Source organism: the organism of the source record quoted next, unplaced genomic scaffold, assembly GCF_019419815.1.
Source record: "Pyrus x bretschneideri cultivar Hongxiangsu unplaced genomic scaffold, Pyrus_bretschneideri_v1 Contig28, whole genome shotgun sequence".
Classification (NCBI taxonomy): Eukaryota; Viridiplantae; Streptophyta; class Magnoliopsida; order Rosales; family Rosaceae; genus Pyrus; species Pyrus x bretschneideri.
Genome location: NW_025999590.1, coordinates 2,464,784 through 2,488,629, shown reverse-complemented (window position 1 = coordinate 2,488,629; position 23,846 = coordinate 2,464,784). Strand labels below are relative to the sequence as shown.

The following is a 23,846-nucleotide window of genomic DNA, read 5'->3' as shown; positions in this document are numbered from 1 at the left end:
AAATCTTCTAAAATATATTATATGAAGCAATAGCCCTGAAACTTGCAAAGATTGAAGATTTAATTGAGGAAAGATGTGTAAAAGTTTCCAATATATCAAAAGCCCAGCAAAGAGATAAAAGGCACAGTCCTTTCTTCCTCCTTTGTCTTCCCCTATGGCTGCCTAATATATATATTTTTGGCAAGCCTTTATTATATAGTCAAAGATGGGGAAAAAAAAAAACTAAAAAGAGAAAGAAACTATTTAAAGAATTAATAAACAAAAAAACAGAGCCAAAGATTTGATTAACAAAAACACATCAATCCTTGTGCATGCTCAGGCTAGCCACTCCGCATCAATCCCTTCAATTTCTCCAATGTCCATGCTGCAAGTAACTGAAATTAGTAAAACTTATCAAATTGTCTTGTTTAATAGTACGGCCATGCAATAATATGATCCTCCTTAAGTAACAACCAATATTTCAAAGAAGTGAATTGAATTCCTCTGGTTCAGTCAAACTAATGCAGTCATTAGTAGAAAAAGCTTGTGACTAGCTGACATAGGCATGTAGACTTAGAAACAAAAATTCCATTGGGCTAAGGCTCAAGTTTGATAATTTTGCGTCCTTAGGGTTTATCACTCGATTTTTTATATACAACAATATTTAAATTACGGATGAATAAATAAATTAATATCGAGCTCGTTTTTTATAAACTTTAGGCTTAACTCTTTTCCCTCGTAACTAAGTTACAAAATTTAGACAATTTCTCGCTCAAACTTAAGGAGGCAAAAGAAAAGAAGAAAACACAAACTTATTGATTGCATTTAAAATCCTCTGACGAAGAGTGTTGCTTTGTACTCGATTGTATAATCTTTATGATGAGGAGAAATACGGAATTGGGAGATTGAAATGTCCCGAAACTGGTTGTACACTGTTACAGTCAAATTGAACTCCCACAGCTCTCAACAAAGCTTTTGGCCAGAAAAAAAACCCCTCAATTGATCAAGCTGACTTAAAAACTAAAAAAGAGACGCTGATGGGACAACAGAAACTGTGGCAACAGCACTTTCTCTTGGCCTCCCACGTATTTTAATGGCCAGCTCTACGAATGACAACAAATAATGTGGCAATTGGTTCGGTCCAAAAAAAAATCCAATTACTAATTTTCAGAAAAATCCAAAACGAAACAGATTCTAATCAAGCAATCAATCACTCAAAATATTTTCAATTCGGCAGAAAAAATAAATTAAAAAATTGAAGATGAAAAGATAAAAAACAGTTTCTGAGTTTGCCAAGATAATTTGTTGGTTCTTACCAAGGCAAGGCAGGATCTTGAAAATAATCGTCTGAGTAGCAATCATTCAAATGATCATTCTGAAAACCGTTTTCATTTGCGTTCAACCAGGCTGGAAATTCCATGACTTCATCAAACGGATGGTGGTATCCATCGTCATCGTCCTCATCCTTCACTTGCGGGCCCCCACCGAGCTCCATGGCCTTCAAGAACTTAAACCACCATGCTGACGTGACCAAGTTCATGGTGTCGTTCCACTCTATCTGGTGCTGCTCTCCTATCGATCTGATCTCTGCCATCTCTTTGTCGTCCATTGCTGCATGCATGCCATCTCCGCCAGTGATTGTGATAACCCCGGCGGAGTCAACAGCATCAGCCACCGCAGGAGCATCCTCCGCTTCAATATGGGAAGTGAAAGAAGCTCCTGCAGCTGAGGTCAGAATTTCAGGATCGGTAGTGGTAGCAGAGAGAGTGGGGGAAGAAGATGACGAGGGAGATGAGGTGGAGGCGGAGTAAATTGACGGGCTGTTGGTGTGGTGGTAAAGGGTTGTGTTTATGTTGTTGAAATCTTGGAAGTTGAGGTTGAGGCCAAGGGTTTGGTTTGGAAGTGTGAAATCAAAATTTTCATAAGGTGGTGGAGGTGCAATTGTGGAAGGAGTCCAAGAATAAGGATTTGAATATTGATATGGATTTGGATATTGGTAAGAAAAATCAGAAGAGAAGGGCGGAGTTTCCTGGTAATTCGACCCGCTTGACGGGTAGATTCGAGGGTTCCTCCTCGATTTGATCCTCGCTTCTTGTTCTAAGCGAGGTCGAGGGGTTTGTGGCTCAAGTGGCTGCTGCTCCTGAGGTTGTTGGTCTTGTTGTTTCTGTTGTTCAGTGGCTTGTTTCATAGCTGCCCTATGAAACTTGAGGGCAGTGACAATCTCTCTCCTAGCCTCAGCCATGTTCAAAAGCCTCTCTTGGTAGGGCCTGCTGGTGTGGAGTCTTCTCCTCACTTGTTTTTTGTGTTGTTGAGGCTGGTGGGGTTGTTGGGTGTGTTGCCGGGTTTCGCTAAAATTATCATCTCCAAACTTGACAGTGGTTTGACTTGGGATCCCGTCACAGTTCAGGACGATGTCCTTATTGGGGTTCATGGTGGATCTTGAAGAGGTGAGTTGTTTCACTAGGCTACGGATGTAAGCACCAGAGAGATGATGAGGCTCCTCTTTGAGCTTACTGAGTTTATCTAATTCCATTAATTGTCTGGTTTTCTGGTTTGAGGATCGACTCAGCTGCCTCATCCCTCTCACAAATTTTAGCTGTAAATAGTGGGAAATGTAGAAGGAGGTGGGTGGGTTGAGAGAATCATGGGGTTTTTCCTAAATTCTGAAGAACAAAGTACACACTGTGCAGATAAGCACAGGTTGATCCGGAGAAGTCCGGAGGAGCTATAAATAGCGGAGGACAGTCTAGGGTTTTTTGGATTTTTCTGTGATTTGGCAAACCTCTCATTTGTTACAGTTTCATTAAATTTGCTTTAAATGGGCAGTTAGGAAAGTTGGCCTTGATAAAAGTTTTCAATTTTTTTTTTTTTTCAATTGTAATTACCACCAAAGATTCATGTTAATTAGTTTGGTGATATTAGAGAGGTTATTTACTTGAATTGTATTATGTAATTATTTGAGGTGGCGATTCATGGTTATTTTCCTTTTTTAAAACTTTTAAAAGATTAATCATCAACCGTTACAAAATATGATCTATAAAATATGATTCTCCACATTTTCTTAATTAGTCTCTCCTTTTTATTAGCTTAATTTTAGATTGATTAATCAAATTTTTAGACCAAATTTACAAATTATGTGTGTAACAAATAAGATATAAACATGTTAATCAATAATAATCAATCAACTACTACTGTAACATCCCAGTCCCGACTCCGCCATAGCACGATATTGTCCGCTTTGGGCCCCAGTCATGCCCTCACGGTTTTGTTTCTGAGAACTCACGAGCAACTTCCCAGTGGAAGGCACATCACCTCTTCTCTGTTGGTCGACGAGTGATGTTACAATCCACCCCCCCTTAGGGGCCCAACGTCCTTGTCGACACACTCACACCACGACAGAGTGGCTCTGATACCATTATGACACATCCCAGTCCCGACTCCGCCGTAGCACGATATTGTCCGTTTTGGGTCCCAGCCACGTCCTCACGGTTTTGTTTCTAGGAACTCACGAGCAACTTCACAATGGCTCACCCATCCTGGGATTTCTCTCATCCGAACTCACTTAACTTCGGAGTTCCGATGGAACCCAAAACCAGTGAATTCTCAAAAGGCCTCGTGCTATATCGAGGTGGGCATGTACATATAAAGCACATCACCCCCTCTCTGTTGATCAATGTCAGATGTTACAATTACGCCATATAATTTATAAAATATAATTTAATAGATGATCTCCTTCAGATTATCCAATTAACTACTTTCTATTCCCTGCAGAACATTCTTTCAGAAAAAAAGTTCCTTTTACCACTAAAGATGGGAAAATACTAAACTCGAAGTCCCCATGTTCGTCTTAATGATTAAGCTTTCTTTATTTCCTAAAATAATTGTTTATATAATGCAAGATGGATGTTTTGAAATCTTCAGTTGTATATTCTTTTATATATATTTCTCTCGTTAAGTAACGTAACATAAATAAAGATATGGACAATAAAGAATAAACAAAAAATTACAAGGCACACTGCTCTACCACTAAGTAATTTATGAATCTTAGTTCAAGTGACATGAAATGAAAAGACAAAGATACAAAACCTACATCCGAATCATCGCATAATTTAGGGAAATGAGAATAATAAGCATGCTGGATCTCATTAAATCAACATTAACATAGAATTAAACCTATTTCAAATTATGGTAAGTAGATGGAAGCCTAACAGAACAAATTCTAGTGCGAAAGCTAAGGCCATATATATAATTTCGACCATATCGTTCTGCAGCGATTTTTGCCGTGCACAACTTGGACATTATTCAACATATAGCCTCGATCACTCGAAAATATTTAATTTTCTCAAATTGATTCGTGGGAAGTTTGGAAGATTGTCCATGAAAATGATAACAGATGGAGCTGGCATGCATGCAACACCAGGACATAAATTCACACAATATATATGCAAGCCACAGCCCAGAGACACCTCCCTAACAATTGTTGTATAACGTGTGCAAATAAATAATCCATAGCAGGAAATAAGAAAAATGAAGGAAAACAAAAAAGAGAGAAAAGAGAATACAAATTCAATTGACATCAATATGTTTCGTTTATACTATGTTTGGATGAGAGATTTAAAGTTTTAAGAAACTTTAATCTCAAATGGTAAAAATGCACTACAAAAAGAATCTGAAAGAACTACTCAAACACTACAAACGTACTACTAAATCAACTAAAAATTCGTAAAGATACTAAACTAATGAGTTTCTGAATGATACTTCCCAGATAGTCATTTTTGGAATCTCCATATAATTTTTATAATGCATTCCTAACAAATTTAACCTAAATTTCATAGAATTTCAAAGTCCCTCGTCCAAACGCACCTTGTTTCTTTGATGATCATTGGTAATGTAATTTGCTAGTAATTAACTCAAGACATAGAGGACATTTCAGGCATAAAACTATTCAATGGTGTTCTGGTATCTTGTCTGCAAGTAAAACGGGACCGTGCTCTAAAAACGTCAGCAGAAGCCAACACAAAGACTGACAGAAGAATCTCCATTACTGTTGTAACCTTCATATATATTACAAAACTTCTGGTTTTTGGCGGAGAAAGAAAACCATCCAAATTTTCTGTTTTAAACAAGTTGTTCAACTTGATTTGAATCTGTTGATGAAACAAAGAACTTGGACCTTTTGGCATTTGCAAAGCCATGCCACATCATGTTCAAGACAGAAATGCTCCATACCTCCCTCTCTCTAAACCTTCTCTCAAATTATTCGTTCTTTTTTTTTTTTTTTTTTTCACTTTGTTACTGCACTTTCTAATCAACTTTCTCACTGTCATTCTGTACTTTAATTGGTGGTTACAGAGGCATGGCTTCTTTGTCTCATATAAGACTTTACCAGAAGCCGTTACCACGGGGAAAATAATTAATATTGCACATCTTTTTTCTTTACTCATTGCATTAAACAAAGTAAAGGATAACTAATGACCAAAATTAAGAAGGATATGTACAAAGTGTGCCAAAATCACTTCGAATGACAATGAAAACCAAAGTATGAAAGAAACTTACTTACACCTAAGATGTCATGGCGACATTGATATTTCAGGATATCTCAATCGCATGAAAGTTATTCTCAACAAAAGTAATTTAACAAATCAACAATCTTAGATCTTTACAAAATCCTTACACTGACAATGTTTGCTTTTAAGACTGAATTATATCTGTTAAATCAATCCATAAAGAGAGGGAAGACATCCTCATATCTGTTTGTTGGAGGACTTTTAGGTACATTTTTGGGCGTCAACACTGTTCAAACAGTCCCTTGAATTATTTCACTATGTCAGAAATGTCTAGTAGCCATAGACTATATGCATGAGAGCAACTCCACTGTATTCAATAGCTCGGTGGACAGGATGAATTTCCTACCCAATTGCCCTAGCTACTTGCTCCTGCCCATGAGGGCGATTGGATTGAGGGGGCCCGAGTGCCTGAGGCCAGATGATGCAAGGGTGATGTCAGCCACGTTATTAAAAAAAAAAAATTACGCCAGGCACGTGTCGCACACTTAAGCGTGGGGGTGCGTTACCGACAGCTTTTCAGTCTGTGGGGCCCACGATCCAGAGGTATGAAATGCTACCGTTTGTGGGGGCACATGGCACATTCTCATCCGTTGGATTTCAACGGATAAATTTTTTGGACCATTGGATTTCCAACGGCAAACAAAAATTCAAACCTCCCCCCAACGACTAGATGATGTGGCACAATATCATTCGTTGGATTTCAGATCAACAGTCCACGTTATTCGCCTTTAAAAATAAGAAAAAAAGGAAAAAGAATTAGATATATTACTATTGTGCCACGTGGCACAATCTGGAGGGTTGAATGTCAAAATTTTTTTTTTAATCCAACGACAGAAATTAATTAAGTTAATAAAAAATTAATAAAAAAATCCGAAAAAAAAAAAAATTACTTTTCTATAAATACCTTCTCATTATCTTCTACCTTACACCACAATTTCATATTTTCTCAAATACTTTCAACCATATCCAATATTTCTCTCGAAGTTTCAATCCAATTGGTTTCCAACAAAAGGACTAATGATGTAGGTACGAATTGGATGCTTATTAAAGCTGGGTTGAAGTTACTCATGATTCAATTACGGGTAATGAGATGCAGTTGCGAGAAATGATGAGTCTTATTCATACCCTTTTTCTTGAGAAAATTGGTGGGAAAAGAACTAAAGAATCGATGTCCAGTCATTGGAGAATAAATATTCAGCCAATCATTTAGTCATTGGAGAGATGCCTTGGCACAAACTAGTATTAATATTCAAAGTAGGGAAAATTTCACGGATCAGGTAACAATATATTATTTATTTGTTTGTACTATATACAAATTTACATTAGCTACTTTGATTATAATTATTTCTTCTCCCACATTGTGTAGACGCTTCAAGCACAAGCTTGGTATAATGCCAAAAGCAAAACCAAAAGCAAAAACAAATCATTCACCCGATGAGAATGTTGGAATATTGTCAAAGATTGTCCTAAATTCAAAGTTGTGCTTGTCGGTCCAGAAGTTGTCATGAATAGCACCCCTCTACACTCTACGCCCGATCATCACTGGCATGTTCATGAAAGTGACACAAAACAAGTGTCGGAAGCGACCCTTGAACAAGGGTCGGGGTCGACCCGTTATCCAATTAGGCCTTAAGATAAGAAGGCATCAAAGAAAAAATGGAGTGCTTCCAAGAATGATTATGCAAAATATATGGAAGAACTTGCTCGCCAAGGTGAATTGACTTTGGTGCGGGAAATGGCTAAATTTAAGGCTGATAAGGTTAGAGATAAGGCAAAGCTACAGCTGCTAAGAGATTATTTCAAACTAATGAGAGAGAAAGATAGCTACTTAGGCAAGAAAGGGAAGAGCTTAAAGAAGAAAGAAGGGCTCAACAAGATCGTGACATTATGAAGGAGCCTGTAGAGGCGATGTCTCCTGAATTCTAAATATTTTTGGAATTCGGAGAAAGCAGACATGATGCGAAGGAGGTGTGCAAGAAAAGCGAGAGCAAGAAAAGATGGTCCTAGCATCACAAATTGGTTAGGTGATGATTTTCCATTTACAAGGGATTAGGGAATTTGTTTTTAATCAGAGCCCATAATTTTCCAATCACTTTGAATTGTAATTTCTTATTTATTGAATAGAGTACTTTTATGTTGTTTCCAATTTATTGAATTTAGTACTTTATTTAAACTAAGAGTATATTTATTGAATAGAGTACTTTATTTAAACTAACAGTGCATACAATCGATGGTTCCAATCATCCCAGGTAAACCTCTCATCTCGCCCTTCTTCAAAAACATTTGCAAGTCCATCTTAGTAGGTCTTCAGAGGTGCTTTGTGGTGTAGATGATTCGATTGCAGAGCAAAACCTCATAAGGAACTCAAGAATGGTTGATTTCCCCATCCTCGCTATCTTATCCACTTGGTCCGCAGATGCTCCATATGCAAACATCCGCAAGGCAGCAGTAATTTTTTGCTCATGAAGAAGACCCATAACACCAAAAGCATCCTTCTTTTGCACAAAGTAAGAATCATGGTTGTAAACAACAATCATGATTTTGTTGAACAAATGTCGTTCCATTCTAAAATGATGTCTAAAGTACGTATCAAGGAATGCACTACTACGGACAAAATAATCATCCAAGAGATCCGTATCTCGTTGTTGCCTACTTCTATCAATGTTTGCAAAACGGTTAGGCCTGGAGATTTGAACCACAACTTGGATAACTCGACGGGAATGTGAGGCTCTTTGGCTTCTTGTTTCGTCATCTTTCCTTCTACGTTCCTCATCCTCTTTATCTTCCATTTCATTTTCGCCCACCTGGAGATTGAACATTTCTTCCCCTTGCTTAAACAATTATTTCTTTTGCTCATCGATTTCCTGCAACATCCTTGAAGAAAACATTGTAAGAAGGAAGCAGAAACTATGAATAATGATAAAGATTTTGATTTTGGTGTGTGATTTCTTAGGATGGATGGTGGATTATATGGAGGAAAAAGAAAGGATTAGGTTGTAGATAATAATGTCATGTGGTATGCCGTCATTTAAAAATTTGATCGAAATCTATCCTCAAAGATTGTAAACAGATTGTGACATGTGACACGACATGATTGGTTAAAAATCTTATCGGAAATATATCAGCAACGATTCTGAAAAGGTAACGACACGTGGCATGATGGCATTGGATAAAAATCTTATCGAAATCTATCACCAAAAATTGTCATTTCGGATAATAACATGTGACGCAATGAGACGATTAAAAATCTTATCTGAAAATTAAAAATAAAATTATTTTGTATTATTTTATAAAATAAAAAATACTAATATTTTATTGCCTATTGTCATGGCTATTCAGTTAGGGGTAGAGATGCAAAAGACAATTACTATTCATTAAAGTAATTACTGTTCACTGAAGGGGATTCAATAGGAAGTTACCGGGACCTTTGATATGCTGGAGCTACTCTGAAGAGCAACAATGTAAACAGATGGGTGTGGCAGCATTTTTTCATCTACGTTAAGAGTGAAAACCGATTGAAAAACTGCATAATGTTTTAAAATCAGCTAAAATTTCTTCCTTCAATCAACTTATCTTAGTTACCGTACACAGCCACTAAAATTCTATGTATACCAGCACTAATCGAAGGGCTCCCAGCTGTTTTTGAGTAGTACAAATGGTTCAGTTGATCAAACAGATTTGACAAGCTTCTGACTAGCTAGCGAAACTATACATCAAGAAATCCCAGTAAAACTAGAATTATCCACCTAATTTAATTAAAGTCATCCCAAGTACAAATTATGCCGGAGGATAAAACTGATCTCCACACAAAGTGTTTTCATGATTGGAACATATCAAGTCTTGCCATGAAAATAAATCTAAAATTAGCTACGCAAGCACTCACGTCACTGAAAATAACCATTCCAACACCAAAAATTGTGCTAGTTTACCATTTTTCTGAACAAAGTAGAACATTTTGAACAAGTAAAACCCTATATCTTTTAACAAAATATAAATATAGCCCTACAAACTAAATACAATCTTGGAGCAAATACTTCAGCAGATGATCAATTCACAAACATGAGAAGGATTAACAATATTTGTTTTGGTAAGAAAGATACGCATGATACAGATAGATCAGCAAACTATATCAGAAGGTAACTTGGAAGAACAACATAGATGATTTACAAGTGTAAAAGGACATGAAGGGCATAAAATATTCGGAATAATAATAATAAATGCATAATATATAAGAACGTAAGAAAGTGGGATATAGAGAGAGAGAAACAGACCTCTTCTTTTTCTGCGGTGTTCTGTGGATAACATCAAGGTTGAATGGATGGAGGCATGTGGGCTTTTGATTACTTGATGAGTTTTCTTTTCCTGATAAAATCAAAAAACAAGCAGCCAGCTAGCACCAATCCCCTCGCTTAGCAGCAGGTGCAGGTGTCTTCAAGATAAAATCACAAAACAGATGACTTTTGACGAATCACATTCACCCACCAAAACCCTAACCAACCGCCTCACCTCTCTCTCTCTCTCTCTGGGGATTCCATTCACATTTCAAATTTCACACCGCTGTGTTTGTGAGAGAAAATAAAACTTCTTATCTCTTGAGAGTCAAATAGTAACATCAGCTCGAGTTTTTATATAACTCTTTTACACCAAAAAGAGCTCGCACTTGTGCAATCCATTCATACCCACTAGTAGCTCAGTCTTGTTGTCTGCCCTCACTGCAGTCACTGCATCAAAGGCTTTTGATTTGCAGGCCCTGCTGGTCGTGCCCTTTCTCTCTGCCCTCTCATTATCCCATAACAAAGATATATTTCCCCAAATCTGAATTAGCGTTGCAGGCTGCATGCTGGACTTCACTAAACTATAGTACTGCTTTGTAGTATTAAATAAGGACCTTACTCTCATTGGAAATGAACCCTAAATTATTATCGTTTCTAAGAGAAATCTATTTGTACATGTAACTTGGTAAAAACACCGTAAGGAAAATGTCAGTGTCACAATCAACTTGCACTGACGGAATTAGGTTTTTAATGCGGGTTGGGGTGGGCTAGAAGAAAGGAAAATTTTTGTAGTACCGTATCACCATCCTGTAATTTTGTGATTGAAAATTTCGTACTCAGTACTTTGGCTTACTGTTTACTGACAGTTTTATTGATTTTTAAATAAAAGTTTTAAGCTCAATTCTTATAAATAACAAGTAAGGTATCAAATTACTGTACCTGGCTCATTAATTGGTTGTGCCCAATCTTCTACACCATAATGCAACTGTATATTATGTTAAAAGAAATTAAGAATTAATGCAAACTTTACATAAGAAAATGTCAACCAAAATGTTAGGGAGAGTTACAATTGATCCTAGCCATAAACTAGTTCCGTCTTTGAACATCCATATGGGTATACACAAATGACGCGTTACATAAGTAATCTTCAATCTTTGATCACTCACATGTGCATAAGCGATGTACGAATTACAGAATGAGCAATTGGACTGCAATGGATCCAATTGACAAACAATACTAACATTGTTCGTATAATATACACAAATTTTTTTTACAGTAACAAAGTCATTTCAAATTCTTGTTTAAGAAACAAGAATGTAGTAAATCGTAGCTAAAATCGTGAAGAATTCTTACTCTTTTCTTCCTTCAATATCAATTGCATCAAATTGAACAAAAGAAATAAATCTCTTTTATTGCCAACTAGTATGTCTAAAATTTACAATGTTTTCAGTACTTATTTCCCCATTTCCACGAAGAACGGTTGGAACCGTGGAGGTGCACAACGCAATACGGAAATTGTTCTCAGCTTAAACAACTGTGGGACCGCCTGTGAACACTGACGGGTATGATGTGACGGGTCGTAATCAAACGGCCATGTGGGCTGGGGTCCAAGGCTCCAATCAGACAGAGGTTGCCACGTGGGAAACGACGAAGGGAACATGAAATCGGCAGCAAATGGGCCTGGCCCACCTGGCCGAAAAAGCCTGCGGCATCCATTAATAGCCCTAATTGACCATTTTGGTATTTTCCAAAAAACATAAAAAAGAAGAGGATTTTCTTTGTGTCTAAAGTCTAAACGGAAAACAACCTTTGTCATTTTGTATTACCGTTTTTACTTATAAATGAAAATTTTTAAATTTAATTATTTTATAAGACGAATTTGAATGATATTATTATTAGTTTATTATGAGATTAAATTTACTCATATTCTCTCTTTTAATATAGATTATATCATTTGTTCATAAAAAATAAAAATAAAAAGATTTTTTGTACCCCTTCATAAAATAAAAGACCTGAATAAAATATGACGGATTTGCTATAATATTTGCACGTTATTAATAATATAACTATAAATATAATTTACATGAATATATTTATTTAATACAATTACTTTACGTATGTAACACCAATAATCGTATTGAATACATAAAAATATTATTGTCAAATTCTAAAATCTTTTTCATTATTTATAGACAATTGAAAATAAAAAGAATAGTTCAAGGTTAGAGTCAGGATTTGCAAAAGTTCTATGACCATAAACTTCTCTATAGATCCTCAATATCATCTTCGACTTGGATCAATTATGTAAATGAATAAACTTTATACTGTACAATTTTTTTTAAGTTCAATATTAAGGAAATGTACCTTTGTATAATAATAACATTGTCAATAAATACAAAAATATGCAATATTTGTTTCAGATGAGCTAAAAGACTAATCTTTCTCATATCTCCATGAATCGGACAATATTATGTGATTCCGGATGCTTATATTAGTTTTATTTATGTTGTTCATATAATTGTTTGGAACACTATTTTATTTTTAAGAGTTGATACCATGTTTTTAAATTTAAAAGTAAGTAATACCTCATCAATATGGACATCTTCTTAGTACAGCCATGATGTTTCTTTAAGATTCTCAAACATATTTATAGAGAAGAGTACTACATGCATACATCAACTGGATTCTAAAGCCTAGGCGTTTTTTTTTTTTCAATGTTTCATCTTGAAAATTGACGTGCTCTATTAGTAGTTTTGTACTCATATAATTTCTATTAATGATAACTAAGTCAAAAGATAATATTTTTTGCACATCTCTATTAAGTAATAACCTTTCAAAACTATAAAATTGGTTGGTCCCAAAATAATGACTATATAGTTGTGTTACTATCTTGAGGAGTTTATTTATATTCGATATTTTATCGTATGAATTAACTTTTGCTTTATATTTAAATCGTGTGAAATAATGGCCGAATGGTATTTAATGTGGTAAATCAAATGAAAATTGTTCATATTTACTGGACTTGGATAGCTAGCTAGCTAGGGACCTCCCATGAGATAAGAGGGTGGGAGCTGCATGCAATTGCAAGTAGCTTCTGCTGCTGCTGGTAGCCTCTTGAGTGACACAGTTTGCTGCAGCTGATCTCCCATTTTCATTTAACCGCCAAATTGTATGGTCACTTTCCGCTATAAGTGGGGGGTGGCGGTGGACCATAACATTTTTAATCTGTCATCAACACCAACAACCTACCCTCTCTCCCTCTCCTCTCTCTCTCTCTCTGTGATGAGACTGAGTCACTGAGTTACTGAGAGGCAAGGACATAAAGGCGAACGGTTAGCATAAGAAATGAAGAGAGAGAGAGAGAGATAGAGAGAGTGAGTGTACCGTGTACGTGACAATGTGTTCTAGAAAGGAAAGAAAGAAGCTTGCTACTGTTATCAGAAGAAAAAAAAAAAGCATCTAAATTCAAAGGAGTTAATTTTAGCAGTCATGGTTTCAAACCACAAGTTGCAATCAATAAAAACCAAGTAAAGCCAATCCTTAATCCTCACGCTACCGACCATAACCAGCATACGTGTGAGTATAGCCATATGCATATACACACACGTATATATGTACATATAACTATATATTAATATCATGTTCAGGATTTAGGAACACGTCTTTTGACACACGTTTTTACGGAGTCTCTTCTTAATGCACTTCAACATTAATCTAACAATCTATTTTAATGCCTTACCTCAAAAATCAAATCTATCAAAAATCATCCAAATTGAAATCATATGACCGTTGTATTAAATTTAGTGTTTTTTAGATCTCTATTCGTTCATTTTTCCCTATAAATGAATATCTTAATGAATTTGAATTTGTCTAATTTTTTTGTAAGGATGATCTATGAATAATGTACTGAAATATCGTTGAAATACATTACGAAGTGCATATAATGAGTTGATCTTGTATGAATTGTTTATTAAACGAATAATACTCCTTTTAAACACATGACAAATTTTATTGGAAAAAAAATGTTTTTATGACTAAATTTGGTTGCATGAGAGAATCTCTCCTATTTAACGGGGTTTGCTTCACTTGTATTGACTGTTTTGTGACCACATTATCGATCATAAAGCCCGTACACTTATATTGTGGAGCCAAAGAAAAGACAAATTTAAACTACTGAATTTCAAACCGCGAGCTAGTAGTCCAGTGGTAAATGACAGATTATGAGATTTCCTTAAAACTAAAAACCCAAGGTCTCGAGTTCGAAACCCGCCGCTGGTGTAGAAGCCAGACTTGTGGCCAGGGGAGACTGAAATGCCTCTGTGAGTCTTCCTGTCCCCCGAAAAGGGTAGATAATAGTGGTTTGTCACCAATTGTCCTCCTTAATAAAAAATAAAAAAATAAAAAATAAAAAATAAAAAATAAAAAATAAAAAAACAAACCTACTGAATTCCAAATAGTCACTAAGTGATCATAAAACGGCAAATAGGAGAACATTATTCTATCTCATTTTTTGCTATGGTTGAGCGGATCTCCTTCAGAAACTGGTCCTGTTAATAGGAGAACATTATCCTATCTCGCTTTTGGTATAGTTGAGCAAAATCTCTTTAAGAAACTAGTCCTGTATAAGATCATCTTTATCTAGTTATCCACCATCAATCTTCATCGTTATCATCGTCAAAATGTTTGACAAGTTGTTCCCAAACAACACTTTGCCGCTTTTCTTGCAAGAAGATTGAGATGAATTTTTATGATCTATCTAGCTGAACACAAATTTTCATTTTTGTTTTTGTGGTCATACAACCATTACGGATGGCTTAGTAGTTAATGATGAATCCAGGTCCGTATTCACATGATATGTTTTGTGTTTAATTTTTGGCATGGAAAAAACACACGATAGTGCTTATAGGAAGATTAAAACACATTTTTGAGTCTTCTCATTTTCCAAAAAAGTAGACTATTGTGGAGAAGCCACCTGCCGATTCCTTCAAGAGTGAAAAAAGCTTAAATGTGGGCACATGAAAGGGGTTGTTGGTGACATGCATGCAAAAGGTTTCAGAAGTTGCATGCATAATTAATTAAAATCAAACAATGGGCTTGCCTTGCCCTCAAGTTGGAAAGATGGTCACATTAATCTTGCAAGCCACTTCTGTATATCAGGCATGATTCTTGCTGAATACCACAAAAAGAAAGAGAAGATCGTAGTCTAAATCTTATAACCATCAATGTAGTTCGACATCCTGAACTCCTTAGTTCTTGTAATTCAATATTTCAAAATGCAATTTTAGTTCTGAAACATTTCGGACAGCCCCCCAAACTTGTTTCACAGTCAATCTAAGGTCTTAGATTTCGTTATAAACCATTTAAAGCAGTTTTACGATATAAGTATTTTTCGTTGAATTTTTAAGCTTGAAAAAAAAAAAAGTGGAGCTCTGAACTTAATTAGCCATAGTAGTGTTTTCGTCGACCTGCTTCATAATGTCGTCCTAAAATTTTAAGAAGCTTATGGTCGGACATTCCTCAAAAATAGGTTTTGTGATGATTTTTGACAAAATCGATTAAAAATCGTCAGCAATAGCTCCACAATTATTGTCAAAAATGCGAATGTTGAGTTTTCTCCAAGAATATTTTATCGACAAAATAGAGAAATGTTATAAGCCCTTTAAAGAGATCACCACTTAATTGAAAATGCATTTTTGGTTGAACTTTTAATTTTGAAAATGAAACATTAGGTTATAAATATTAGCGAAGCTTTGAATCTGGCTAAAATAGTCGGTTGGCTAGAACATTTCTCGAGTGTCCATGAAATTTACAAAGCTTTATATTGAGATAAAATGTTTCACAAAAATAGATTTGTGATGGTTTTCAGTTTTTGCCAAAATTGATTAAAAATTATAAAAAAAAAATAAAAAAAAAAAAACAGAAGCAACATTTATGACGTTTTATATACTATGTTTGTACCGCCCTGTACTAAAGAAAAAGTACAAATGTAATAAAAAATGCGATAAGTGTGACATTACTGTTGTAACAATATCAAGCCAACGCCAGTAAAAGATAAGACACTGCTCTCTTGGTGGCCCAACTAATGTATTCAAAAGTAGCATAAACTTTACATGAATTTTCTCTGAAGGACTCTAACTAACAACATGAATTCACTGAAGCCATGGCAGCTCAATCTTCAAAGCCTCTGAACCAGTCGCTTATAGTTCTCGAAAGGACTCTAACGTCATTTAGCGAAAGCATCTTAAGACTCTGAGCAATAGCATCTGCTGGAGTGTAAACGTAACCTGCTTGCCACTTAGGTTCCTGATCAGGCCATAAAAATGAAAAGAGAAGAGATTACGACGCATGATGACCATAAACCGAAAGCTTCTAAGACAAACAAGCAGAAAGGAGATGCATAGTTCTCAACTTCTTATGATAATGCAAATTGTGTAATGCTGGAAACCTGAGATGACTGTTTCCTAATAGCTCACAGCGATATGGACATGAAGACTCCATAAGGGGTTCAAGTTAGGATATGAATGAAGATACAAGTCAAATGTGATTTCTTGATCCGTTTCCCGGGCTCTTTGGCATGTTTTGGTGTGACTAGCAATTCGATTATCACAATCGATTCCCCTTTAACATGACATAGATTTGGGGAAGAAAAGGTCTAGTTACGATTGCTAGCATACTAGCACAAACAAGGTAAAGAACTTTAGTTAAAAGCATAAGAAGTTGCATATTTAGTGCGGAAATCTAAACCAACTTGAGTAATTAATCAACTTGACAGTTCTTACTTAAGATTATTTAATTGATCTCGACCAATTTATGTCACAAAACTAAAATATGTTCAAAAGAGTGCACCAGCATAAGCGATTTGTTGAAAGGTCAGAAAGGTTGTTTAAATTAGCTTTCAACTTTGTAAACGAATGACCTCTAAACTTCCAGCCTCATGCAAAATTGTGGATTCCATCAAATATGGAAACAATTTTTTATGGAATCCACAATTTACAGAAGCAAAAGCATTAAAACTTTAAAACGAAATAAAGCTTAGAATTAAGTTCACCTGTACGCATGGAGTAATATGGTTACCACTTATTTCGACCTTTTCTAGTGTTCCGCCAATAGATTCCACGCGAGGCTTTAACGTCTCTTCAAGAGTATCTGTCTCATCAATTGCGTCAAAATTGAACTTCACCTAAAAATGCAAATAATAGTTACACCAGAGAACAGATCATTTTCATTCATTGCATGACGATTCAGAATAGTGCGACATCATGCGTACCAGTAGCGTGTGTTTGACATTGTACGAGCTCTTACAAAAATCACGGTTTTCAGAGGGTGTTGGCTTAAACTCTGATATCCCTTGTGCTACCTGACAGAAAGATTATGATTTTTTTTTTTTCTTCTAATTAATGAGACTAATACGAAGAAATAGTCTCCAATATTAACTGTTGCAGAATAAAGGGAACGATTTCTGCCAAGCCAACAAGATACCTCATTTAGCACTGAGGGCAACTGATCAACAAATTTAGTCACCGAACTTAGAGTTTCCTGATTGTCTGGTAGCATAGCTCCAGCTGCACCAATCAGCGCCTTCCATGCATCTCCTATATATAGGAAGTGGTGAAAAGTGGGAACGCTGGAAAGTTTCAGTACACCACCCTTGATATGGTATACCACTCAAATTGAGTAGTTCAGTTCAAAGGCATTCAAAGGATGCAACGCGGAGGCAGTTAGGAAAACATGATGATCTATGGCTTGCCACCAGGGTAGCCATACATCGCAGAATAATTACGAGTTTGAATTTACAAGAAAGAACCAATACATATTGACCAAAAGAAAATGAACCAATACAGAAAAACATAAAGTATCAACACTCTCTTTCTCTCTGACTTGCACTGAAAGTATGTTAAATGTTCTGAAAGTATATCATCATTCAGGCTTTTGTAGGGTACTATGACTAGCTAACAAAGGGAAAGGAAAGCGTAATCCAATAAGTAAGCAAAAATGCAATCCATACAGAAAACTAGAGAAAAGAATAAACAGAATCATAGAAAATAAATACAATGAAAGCAAGTCAGAACGCTACCTGAGGCAGTCCTTGCCACTGAAGAAACTGGAGATGCTTCTATAAGAGGCACCATTTGATTAACTAAAGGACCTAACTGCACAATCAAATCATACACTTTTACAACAATATTTCCTAAACGTTAATGTACTATATGAAGCACGGCATACAGATGAATTACCTGCTCAAAGTAAGGCACGGCCTCCGTTGCCGGTCTATTGTTGTATGCTATTATAGCATTGGCCTTAGCAAAGGACACAAATATTGCTTGTCAAACCGAATGAATTTCTCAAATCACCTAAAACGAAGGACTTTCCAAAACAAACCACACCTTAGGGACTTTATCAGAGAAATAGCTCCCGGCAAGTACTTGAAGAAGGGCACCATTGCTAGAGAAAATATTCAAAACACAGAAATTTCAGTCACATTGCTGCCAGGATACATTGATAATGAACTTAGAAACCACTCAACTTACGATCCGTTTGAGATACCTTCAGTAGAAAACGACTATGCATATACGTGGTTCGCTTGTTGGAAACAATGTTAAAAATTTTATCAAAAATCCAAGTTCTACCTAGAAAGACTTGGAAGTGCTGCGTAAAGAAGCACCTAGCAAGTGCTTTTGGAAACCGCTTTTATCCCTTGTGAAAAGGCTCTAAATTTTACCTATGGCCAACCGAAAACACGGGCAGTCGAGCAAGTTGGGCAGCTGATAGATTGGAATTGGGCAGTCCAGAAGCTAAGATGTTGTCCAAGCAGCCGTTGAACCTGTCATACACTTGCCGGGAAGCTTGGACATGATCAAACGTCACATTGTACGGCACTGATATCACCAGAAACCCATCCTTTGCCAATAGCTCAGTTAAGTAGCTGCGACATATAATCCACATGAACTTGAAGGACTCAAATTTAAATAAAGAAAATTACAAAACCCAAAACAGCAAAGAATGAAAAACTTCGGGGACCTGTAAGTAAGTTCTGGAACAGCTCCGATGAAGGCGCCACCCAAGAACTTGATGATGGCGCGTGGCTTCTTGCCGGCGGGCGGAGGAATCACCAGACAGGAATCGTTCCAAGTGTAGGTTAACCTGCTAGTGGTGGAACTGGGACCGGCGTATCCGTTGACGGCCAGCTTCTTGGCGGAGGCCGAGGCTGACCCGCCTGCGACCACTGCTCTGCTGCCTCTGCTACTCCCGCGAAATCCCAAGAAGGAACCATAGCCGTTGATATGGGTATGGGCGTGAAGTGGGATGTGATCGTACAGGCATCCAAATTTGGCAGCAAAGCCGGCGGAGGAGGAGAAACAGGCGGCGATTTCCATGTCCAAAGCCCACATACTAATACACAGTTACAATATATATTTTGTGAAGTAAATCTTCATTTTTCTGTTCAAAGGTTGCGCCACGATTACAGAAAAAGCTTTGGGCTTTTGCCTCTAATTGGCTTTTTCCTCCGTCCACAATATTTAATTTAAATTATTTATATTGCAATGCAATCACGTTGTTTAGTGTCTACGGTACTTTAATAACAAAAGTAAGACTCGGAATTATTTAATTTGAACGTTAATTTGTATGCAATTGCGTATTATGTTGAAGTACAAAAATCTTTTCTGATAATGTACTAGGACAATAGCAATGTAACCGCGAATTTTGTTATAGTAATATTCACGCTATTCCTTGTCATTGCTTAAACTTTATCATGATTGTATAATCCTAAATATAATTTTGAATAAATGTAATATATCTTAAATATTACTGTTACCATATAGTGTAATAAAGTACGGTAGATTTTCCTTTTACAGAAATTTATTACTTTTAATTGAAACGTTCAAATTAAGGTACATTAACATTTTATGTATTTATTCCCTTATGTAATAATAATTGAATTAATAGTGACATTTGGTTGATGGCATCAAATGACCAAGTGCCGAGCCAAGAAAAAAAAAAAAAGGGTTAAAATAAATACAAATTACCAAATAATAAACAAACGCTTGTTTTTTTTATTTTATAAATGGTGGGGTCAATGAAGGCATCGAAGTTGGAGTTGGCCTCGACAGAATATAGCAGCAAACGGCAGACTACCATTCACTTTACTTGAACTTATGGACTCGGAATAATACTCCCATTCACTTTACTTGAACTTATGGACTTGGAATAATCATATAAGTTGGATGGAAGAGAGCCAACGCCACAAACCATTCTGCAATAATACTCCCATTCACTTTACTTGAACTTATGGACTTGGAATAATCATATAAGCTGGATGGAAGAGAGCCAACGCCACAAACCATTCTACATTTCTTCTTCTTCATTTCTTTTTCCACTGTCAACAGATTGTGGAGGCTGAAAAAATGGCTGACGCGATCATCTCCATGCTACTGGATCGGCTGTCTTCAACAATTTACGAGTACATTGATGGAGAGGTGAAACTTGTTTTGGACGCCAAAAAAGATGTTGAAGAATTTGCTGGCAATCTCAGAGCTATTCAAGCCGTTCTCGAAGATGCAGAGCAAAGGCAGGTCAAGGACGGCAGCGTGAGGATCTGGTTAGATCAGCTCAAAGACATATCCTTGCAGATGGTGGATGTGCTGGACGAGTGGAACACTGACATGCTGAGACAACAGGTTGAGAAGCAAGAACGAAAAGGTGAAAATGCTCATGTTCCTGAGAAGAAGAAGAAGAAGGTAACTTTCTCTGTTTTCTCTAGCTGCTTTTGTTTTCGCAAAACCAAAGAGGTGATTTTTCGCCGTGACATTGCGAGTAAGATAAAAGATCTGAATGGTAAACTAAGTAGGATCAATGAGCAAAGACAAAGGTATGGGTTTCAACACACAGAAAGAGGCATTCAAGAATTACCTGAACGACAGAAGACTTCGTCTTTTGTCGTTGTGTCAGAGGTATTTGGTCGAGAAAAGGAAAAAGACATTCTGATAACAAAGTTGTTGAGTAATGGTAGAGAAGATCGAAGGGGGCTCCTTATCATCCCTATTCTAGGGATGGGAGGAATGGGAAAAACAACTCTAGCCCAACTTGTTTATAATGATGACAAGGTTAAAGCCTATTTTGAAAAGAGAGTGTGGGTTTGTGTCTCAGATCCTTTTGATGAGATTAAGATTGCCAAAGCTATATGCGGTGATAATGCCCCAAACTCAAATGAGTTAGATGATGCCTTGCAATATATGTCAACATCCCTCGAGGGCAAAAGGTTTCTCCTTGTCCTAGATGATGTGTGGACCCACGATTGTAAAAAGTGGGAAAATTTAAGGGCACCACTAATTCAGCATGGTGCTCATGGCAGTAGAATATTGGTGACCACACGAAAGCATGAGGTCGTTGATATGATGAGAGCAGAAAATGAAATGATCAATTTGGGAGAGTTGCGTGAAGAATATTGTTTATCAATCTTCAATCACATGGCATTTGCTAATACAGAAGTAGATGAGTCCAAGGCGTTTGAAGATATTAGTAAGGATATTGTGAAGAAATGCAAGGGCTTACCTCTTGCTGCAAAAGCTTTAGGTGGTCTCATGTACAATAAGAAAACACGGAGGGAATGGCTAGATGTCTTGAATAGTAAGATATGGGATCGAGAAGAGGTGGAGCAAGAAGTTTTTCAACCACTTTTTCTAAGTTATTATGATTTGGCCCCAGCAGTCAAATGTTGCCTTTTGTATTGTGCTTGTTTTCCTAAAGATCATGAGTTTGAGAGGGTTAAGTTGATTAATCTTTGGATGGCACAAGATTATCTTAATTCCAAAGGAAATAAAGATGAGGGAGAAGTTGGTCAAGCATTTTTTGATAACTTAGTAGCACGGTCTTTTTTTCAAGATTTGGAGAAAGATGATGTTAGTGGTAAAATTATAGGTTGCAAAATGCATGACATCGTTCATGACTTTGTGCAATCTCTCACCAAGAACGAATGTTTGATCATCGATGCTAAGGGTGTTGACAATGAAATTGAGGTTTTGGGTGAAAAGGTTCGTCATTTGACCTTAAAGTCGGAACATGCTGAGTCTCTCCCACCTTCTAATGCATATTACAATTGCAAAAACCTACGTTCACTCACATTTTTGGATTCATTGATTGCTGAGATAGACTCAAATTTTATTCTACAACTGAAATGTCTTAGGACATTAAATTTGAGTTACTGTGGCATAAGTGAAGTCCCAAAGGAAATTGGTGAATTGATACATTTGAGGCATATTGATTTGTCATGGAATGCTGGTTTGGGGATATTGCCGGACAGTATCTGTGAGTTGTACAATTTGTATACCTTGAGCCTCATTGGTTGCTGGTCACTTGAAAAACTACCTGATAACATGGGAAAGTTGATTAGCTTAAAGCACCTGTATGTTGGGTTCTGTGATAAGCTGGAGTTCTTGCCAAAAGGAATTCTCAGATTAAAAAAATTGAAAAGAATTGATGAGTGTGTTGTGGTTTGGGGTGAGGATGAAGACAGAGCAGCATTACAAGTGGGAGATCTGAGAGTCTTGAACCTTGAGGGCAGTCTCACCATAAAATTGAAGGGGAATGTGAATGACGAGAGGGAGCTTGAGAAGGCACAGTTGTGGGACCTGAAGCAATTGTTTCATCTTGAAATTTACTCTAAGGATGTCTTTTACAAGCAGACAAAGAGCACAATAGAAATACTAAATGCTTTACGACCGCACGAGAATCTGGAATCCTTACGTATTTCTTATCATTCAGGCACCACCTGCCCCAATTGGATGATGTCTTTGCGCAACTTAAGAATCATCTTTCTATATCAATGGAGTGAATGCAAGTTTTTGCCTCCTCTTGGGAAATTGCCCTACCTTGAAAAGCTGACTTTGTGGAGTATGGAGAAGGTGGAAAAGATTGGTGGTGAATTTTTGGGAATAGTTGACTCAGATGAAACGTCCTCGACATCATCATCATCCACCTCATTTTTTCCAAAGTTGAAAGAATTCACAATTGTGGACATGTTAGCGTTGGAGGAGTGGGAAGTAGGCGTGGAAGGGTGGAACAAAGAGGATTCAGAAATTTCAATCATGCCATGCCTTTCCTCCTTAGAAATTTGGGACTGTCAAGGCATAAAAACACTGCCAGACTTCCTCTGCAAAACACCACTGCAGGATTTTACAATTGAGAATTGTCCCATGCTTTCAGAGCGCTGTAAACAAGACAGTGGAGAGGAGTGGCCCAAGATTTCTCACATCCGAAACATCAAAATCTCATAATACAGGTAATTGAGCTCTATCTATCTTATTTACACATGTATGTATGCTATCATCATATTTGTTTAATTTGTTTAATTTTCTTATTTTTCTTCTTCAAAAGATACGAGTAATGTGGATCAACTGGTGATTTGCGAGCTAGGCATACATATTAATCTTCTTTTAAAAGGTAAATTGTCTTCCTTTATATATTTCAAGGATTATTTAACTTCAGCTACTCATTTCTAATTTCTTTGCGGAACAACCGAGTGAAAGTAGTGATATCAATAAACCATCTAGGGAAACATATCATGCGTTCATCTTGTTGATTTATCAAGCTCTTTTTAGTAACTGTTCATATGTATGTACCAAATTTGATATCAAATTTCAACGGCGCATAATTTTCTTATCTTAGTTGCTTAAGTTTTCGCAGAAAATAGTAAGACTTGAGCAAAGGTGAGCCAAATTAAAGAGCGTCAGTTGAGGTCACCTTCAGGTTTCTCATGAGGTTTGTTGTTTGGCTTTAATATACATTATTTGCTTGTTTCTTAGGAAAATTTAATTCTAGGACAATATCATAGAGATGTTGCTGAATAGGTAGCTTACCTATCGTTTCAGGGATTCTGTAGAAGCTAAAAGCGTGATGTCGACCATCAACATACCACTACTGAAGCTTCCCCACAAATTTTGATCATCTTCACCGAAGCCATGAGAACTTGCAGGCATTGGAAAGTGATTCCTCGAAGCATTCCTCTGCTGACTCCTCATTGCTTGGACCT

At 36.6% G+C, this 23,846-nt stretch overlaps 3 protein-coding genes across 4 annotated transcripts; 1 reads left to right on the top strand and 2 right to left on the bottom strand.

Moving 5' to 3' along the window:
* Positions 1-58: 58 nt before the first annotated feature.
* LOC103949662 lies at positions 59-3,416 on the bottom strand. 2 transcript variants are annotated; one of them, XM_048588284.1, is made up of 2 exons: positions 1,296-3,416; positions 59-374 (listed from the first exon to the last, which is right to left on the bottom strand). In XM_048588284.1, exons 1-2 carry the CDS (start codon positions 2,555-2,557, stop codon positions 344-346), a joined length of 1,293 nt encoding a protein of 430 aa, XP_048444241.1. In that variant the 5' UTR covers positions 2,558-3,416; the 3' UTR covers positions 59-343. The 2 variants fall into 2 exon arrangements, with proteins under 2 accessions (XP_048444241.1, XP_009359049.3); XM_009360774.3 differs by having other exon boundaries at positions 59-364; positions 1,296-3,415.
* A 12,372-nt stretch (positions 3,417-15,788) lies between these two features.
* LOC103949663 lies at positions 15,789-23,810 on the bottom strand. The gene is made up of 10 exons (XM_009360775.3): positions 23,674-23,810; positions 18,839-19,210; positions 18,540-18,743; positions 18,205-18,262; positions 18,055-18,117; positions 17,895-17,970; positions 17,300-17,412; positions 17,088-17,177; positions 16,869-17,000; positions 15,789-16,123 (listed from the first exon to the last, which is right to left on the bottom strand). Exons 2-10 carry the CDS (start codon positions 19,207-19,209, stop codon positions 15,989-15,991), a joined length of 1,242 nt encoding a protein of 413 aa, XP_009359050.2. The 5' UTR covers position 19,210; positions 23,674-23,810; the 3' UTR covers positions 15,789-15,988.
* Positions 20,224-23,826, top strand: LOC103949664 (putative disease resistance protein RGA3). Its single transcript, XM_048588143.1, has 4 exons — positions 20,224-23,096; positions 23,192-23,257; positions 23,501-23,575; positions 23,686-23,826. Exon 1 carries the CDS (start codon positions 20,224-20,226, stop codon positions 23,089-23,091), a length of 2,868 nt encoding a protein of 955 aa, XP_048444100.1. The 3' UTR covers positions 23,092-23,096; positions 23,192-23,257; positions 23,501-23,575; positions 23,686-23,826.
* The last annotated feature ends 20 nt before the right edge of the window (positions 23,827-23,846 follow it).

Coding starts and splice junctions, on each gene's coding strand:
- LOC103949664 (XM_048588143.1), top strand. CDS start 20,224: ATGGCTGACGCGATCATCTCCATGCTACTGGATCGGCTGTCTTCAACA.
- LOC103949663 (XM_009360775.3), bottom strand. CDS start 19,209: ATGTGGGCTTTGGACATGGAAATCGCCGCCTGTTTCTCCTCCTCCGCC. Junction 17,178..17,299: donor TGCCCTCAGTGCTAAATGAG/GTATCTTGTTGG, acceptor TCTTTCTGTCAG/GTAGCACAAGGGATATCAGA. Junction 17,001..17,087: donor ATGTCAAACACACGCTACTG/GTACGCATGATG, acceptor TTGCATTTTTAG/GTGAAGTTCAATTTTGACGC.
- LOC103949662 (XM_009360774.3), bottom strand. CDS start 2,557: ATGAGGCAGCTGAGTCGATCCTCAAACCAGAAAACCAGACAATTAATG. Junction 365..1,295: donor CAAGATCCTGCCTTGCCTTG/GTAAGAACCAAC, acceptor AGTTACTTGCAG/CATGGACATTGGAGAAATTG.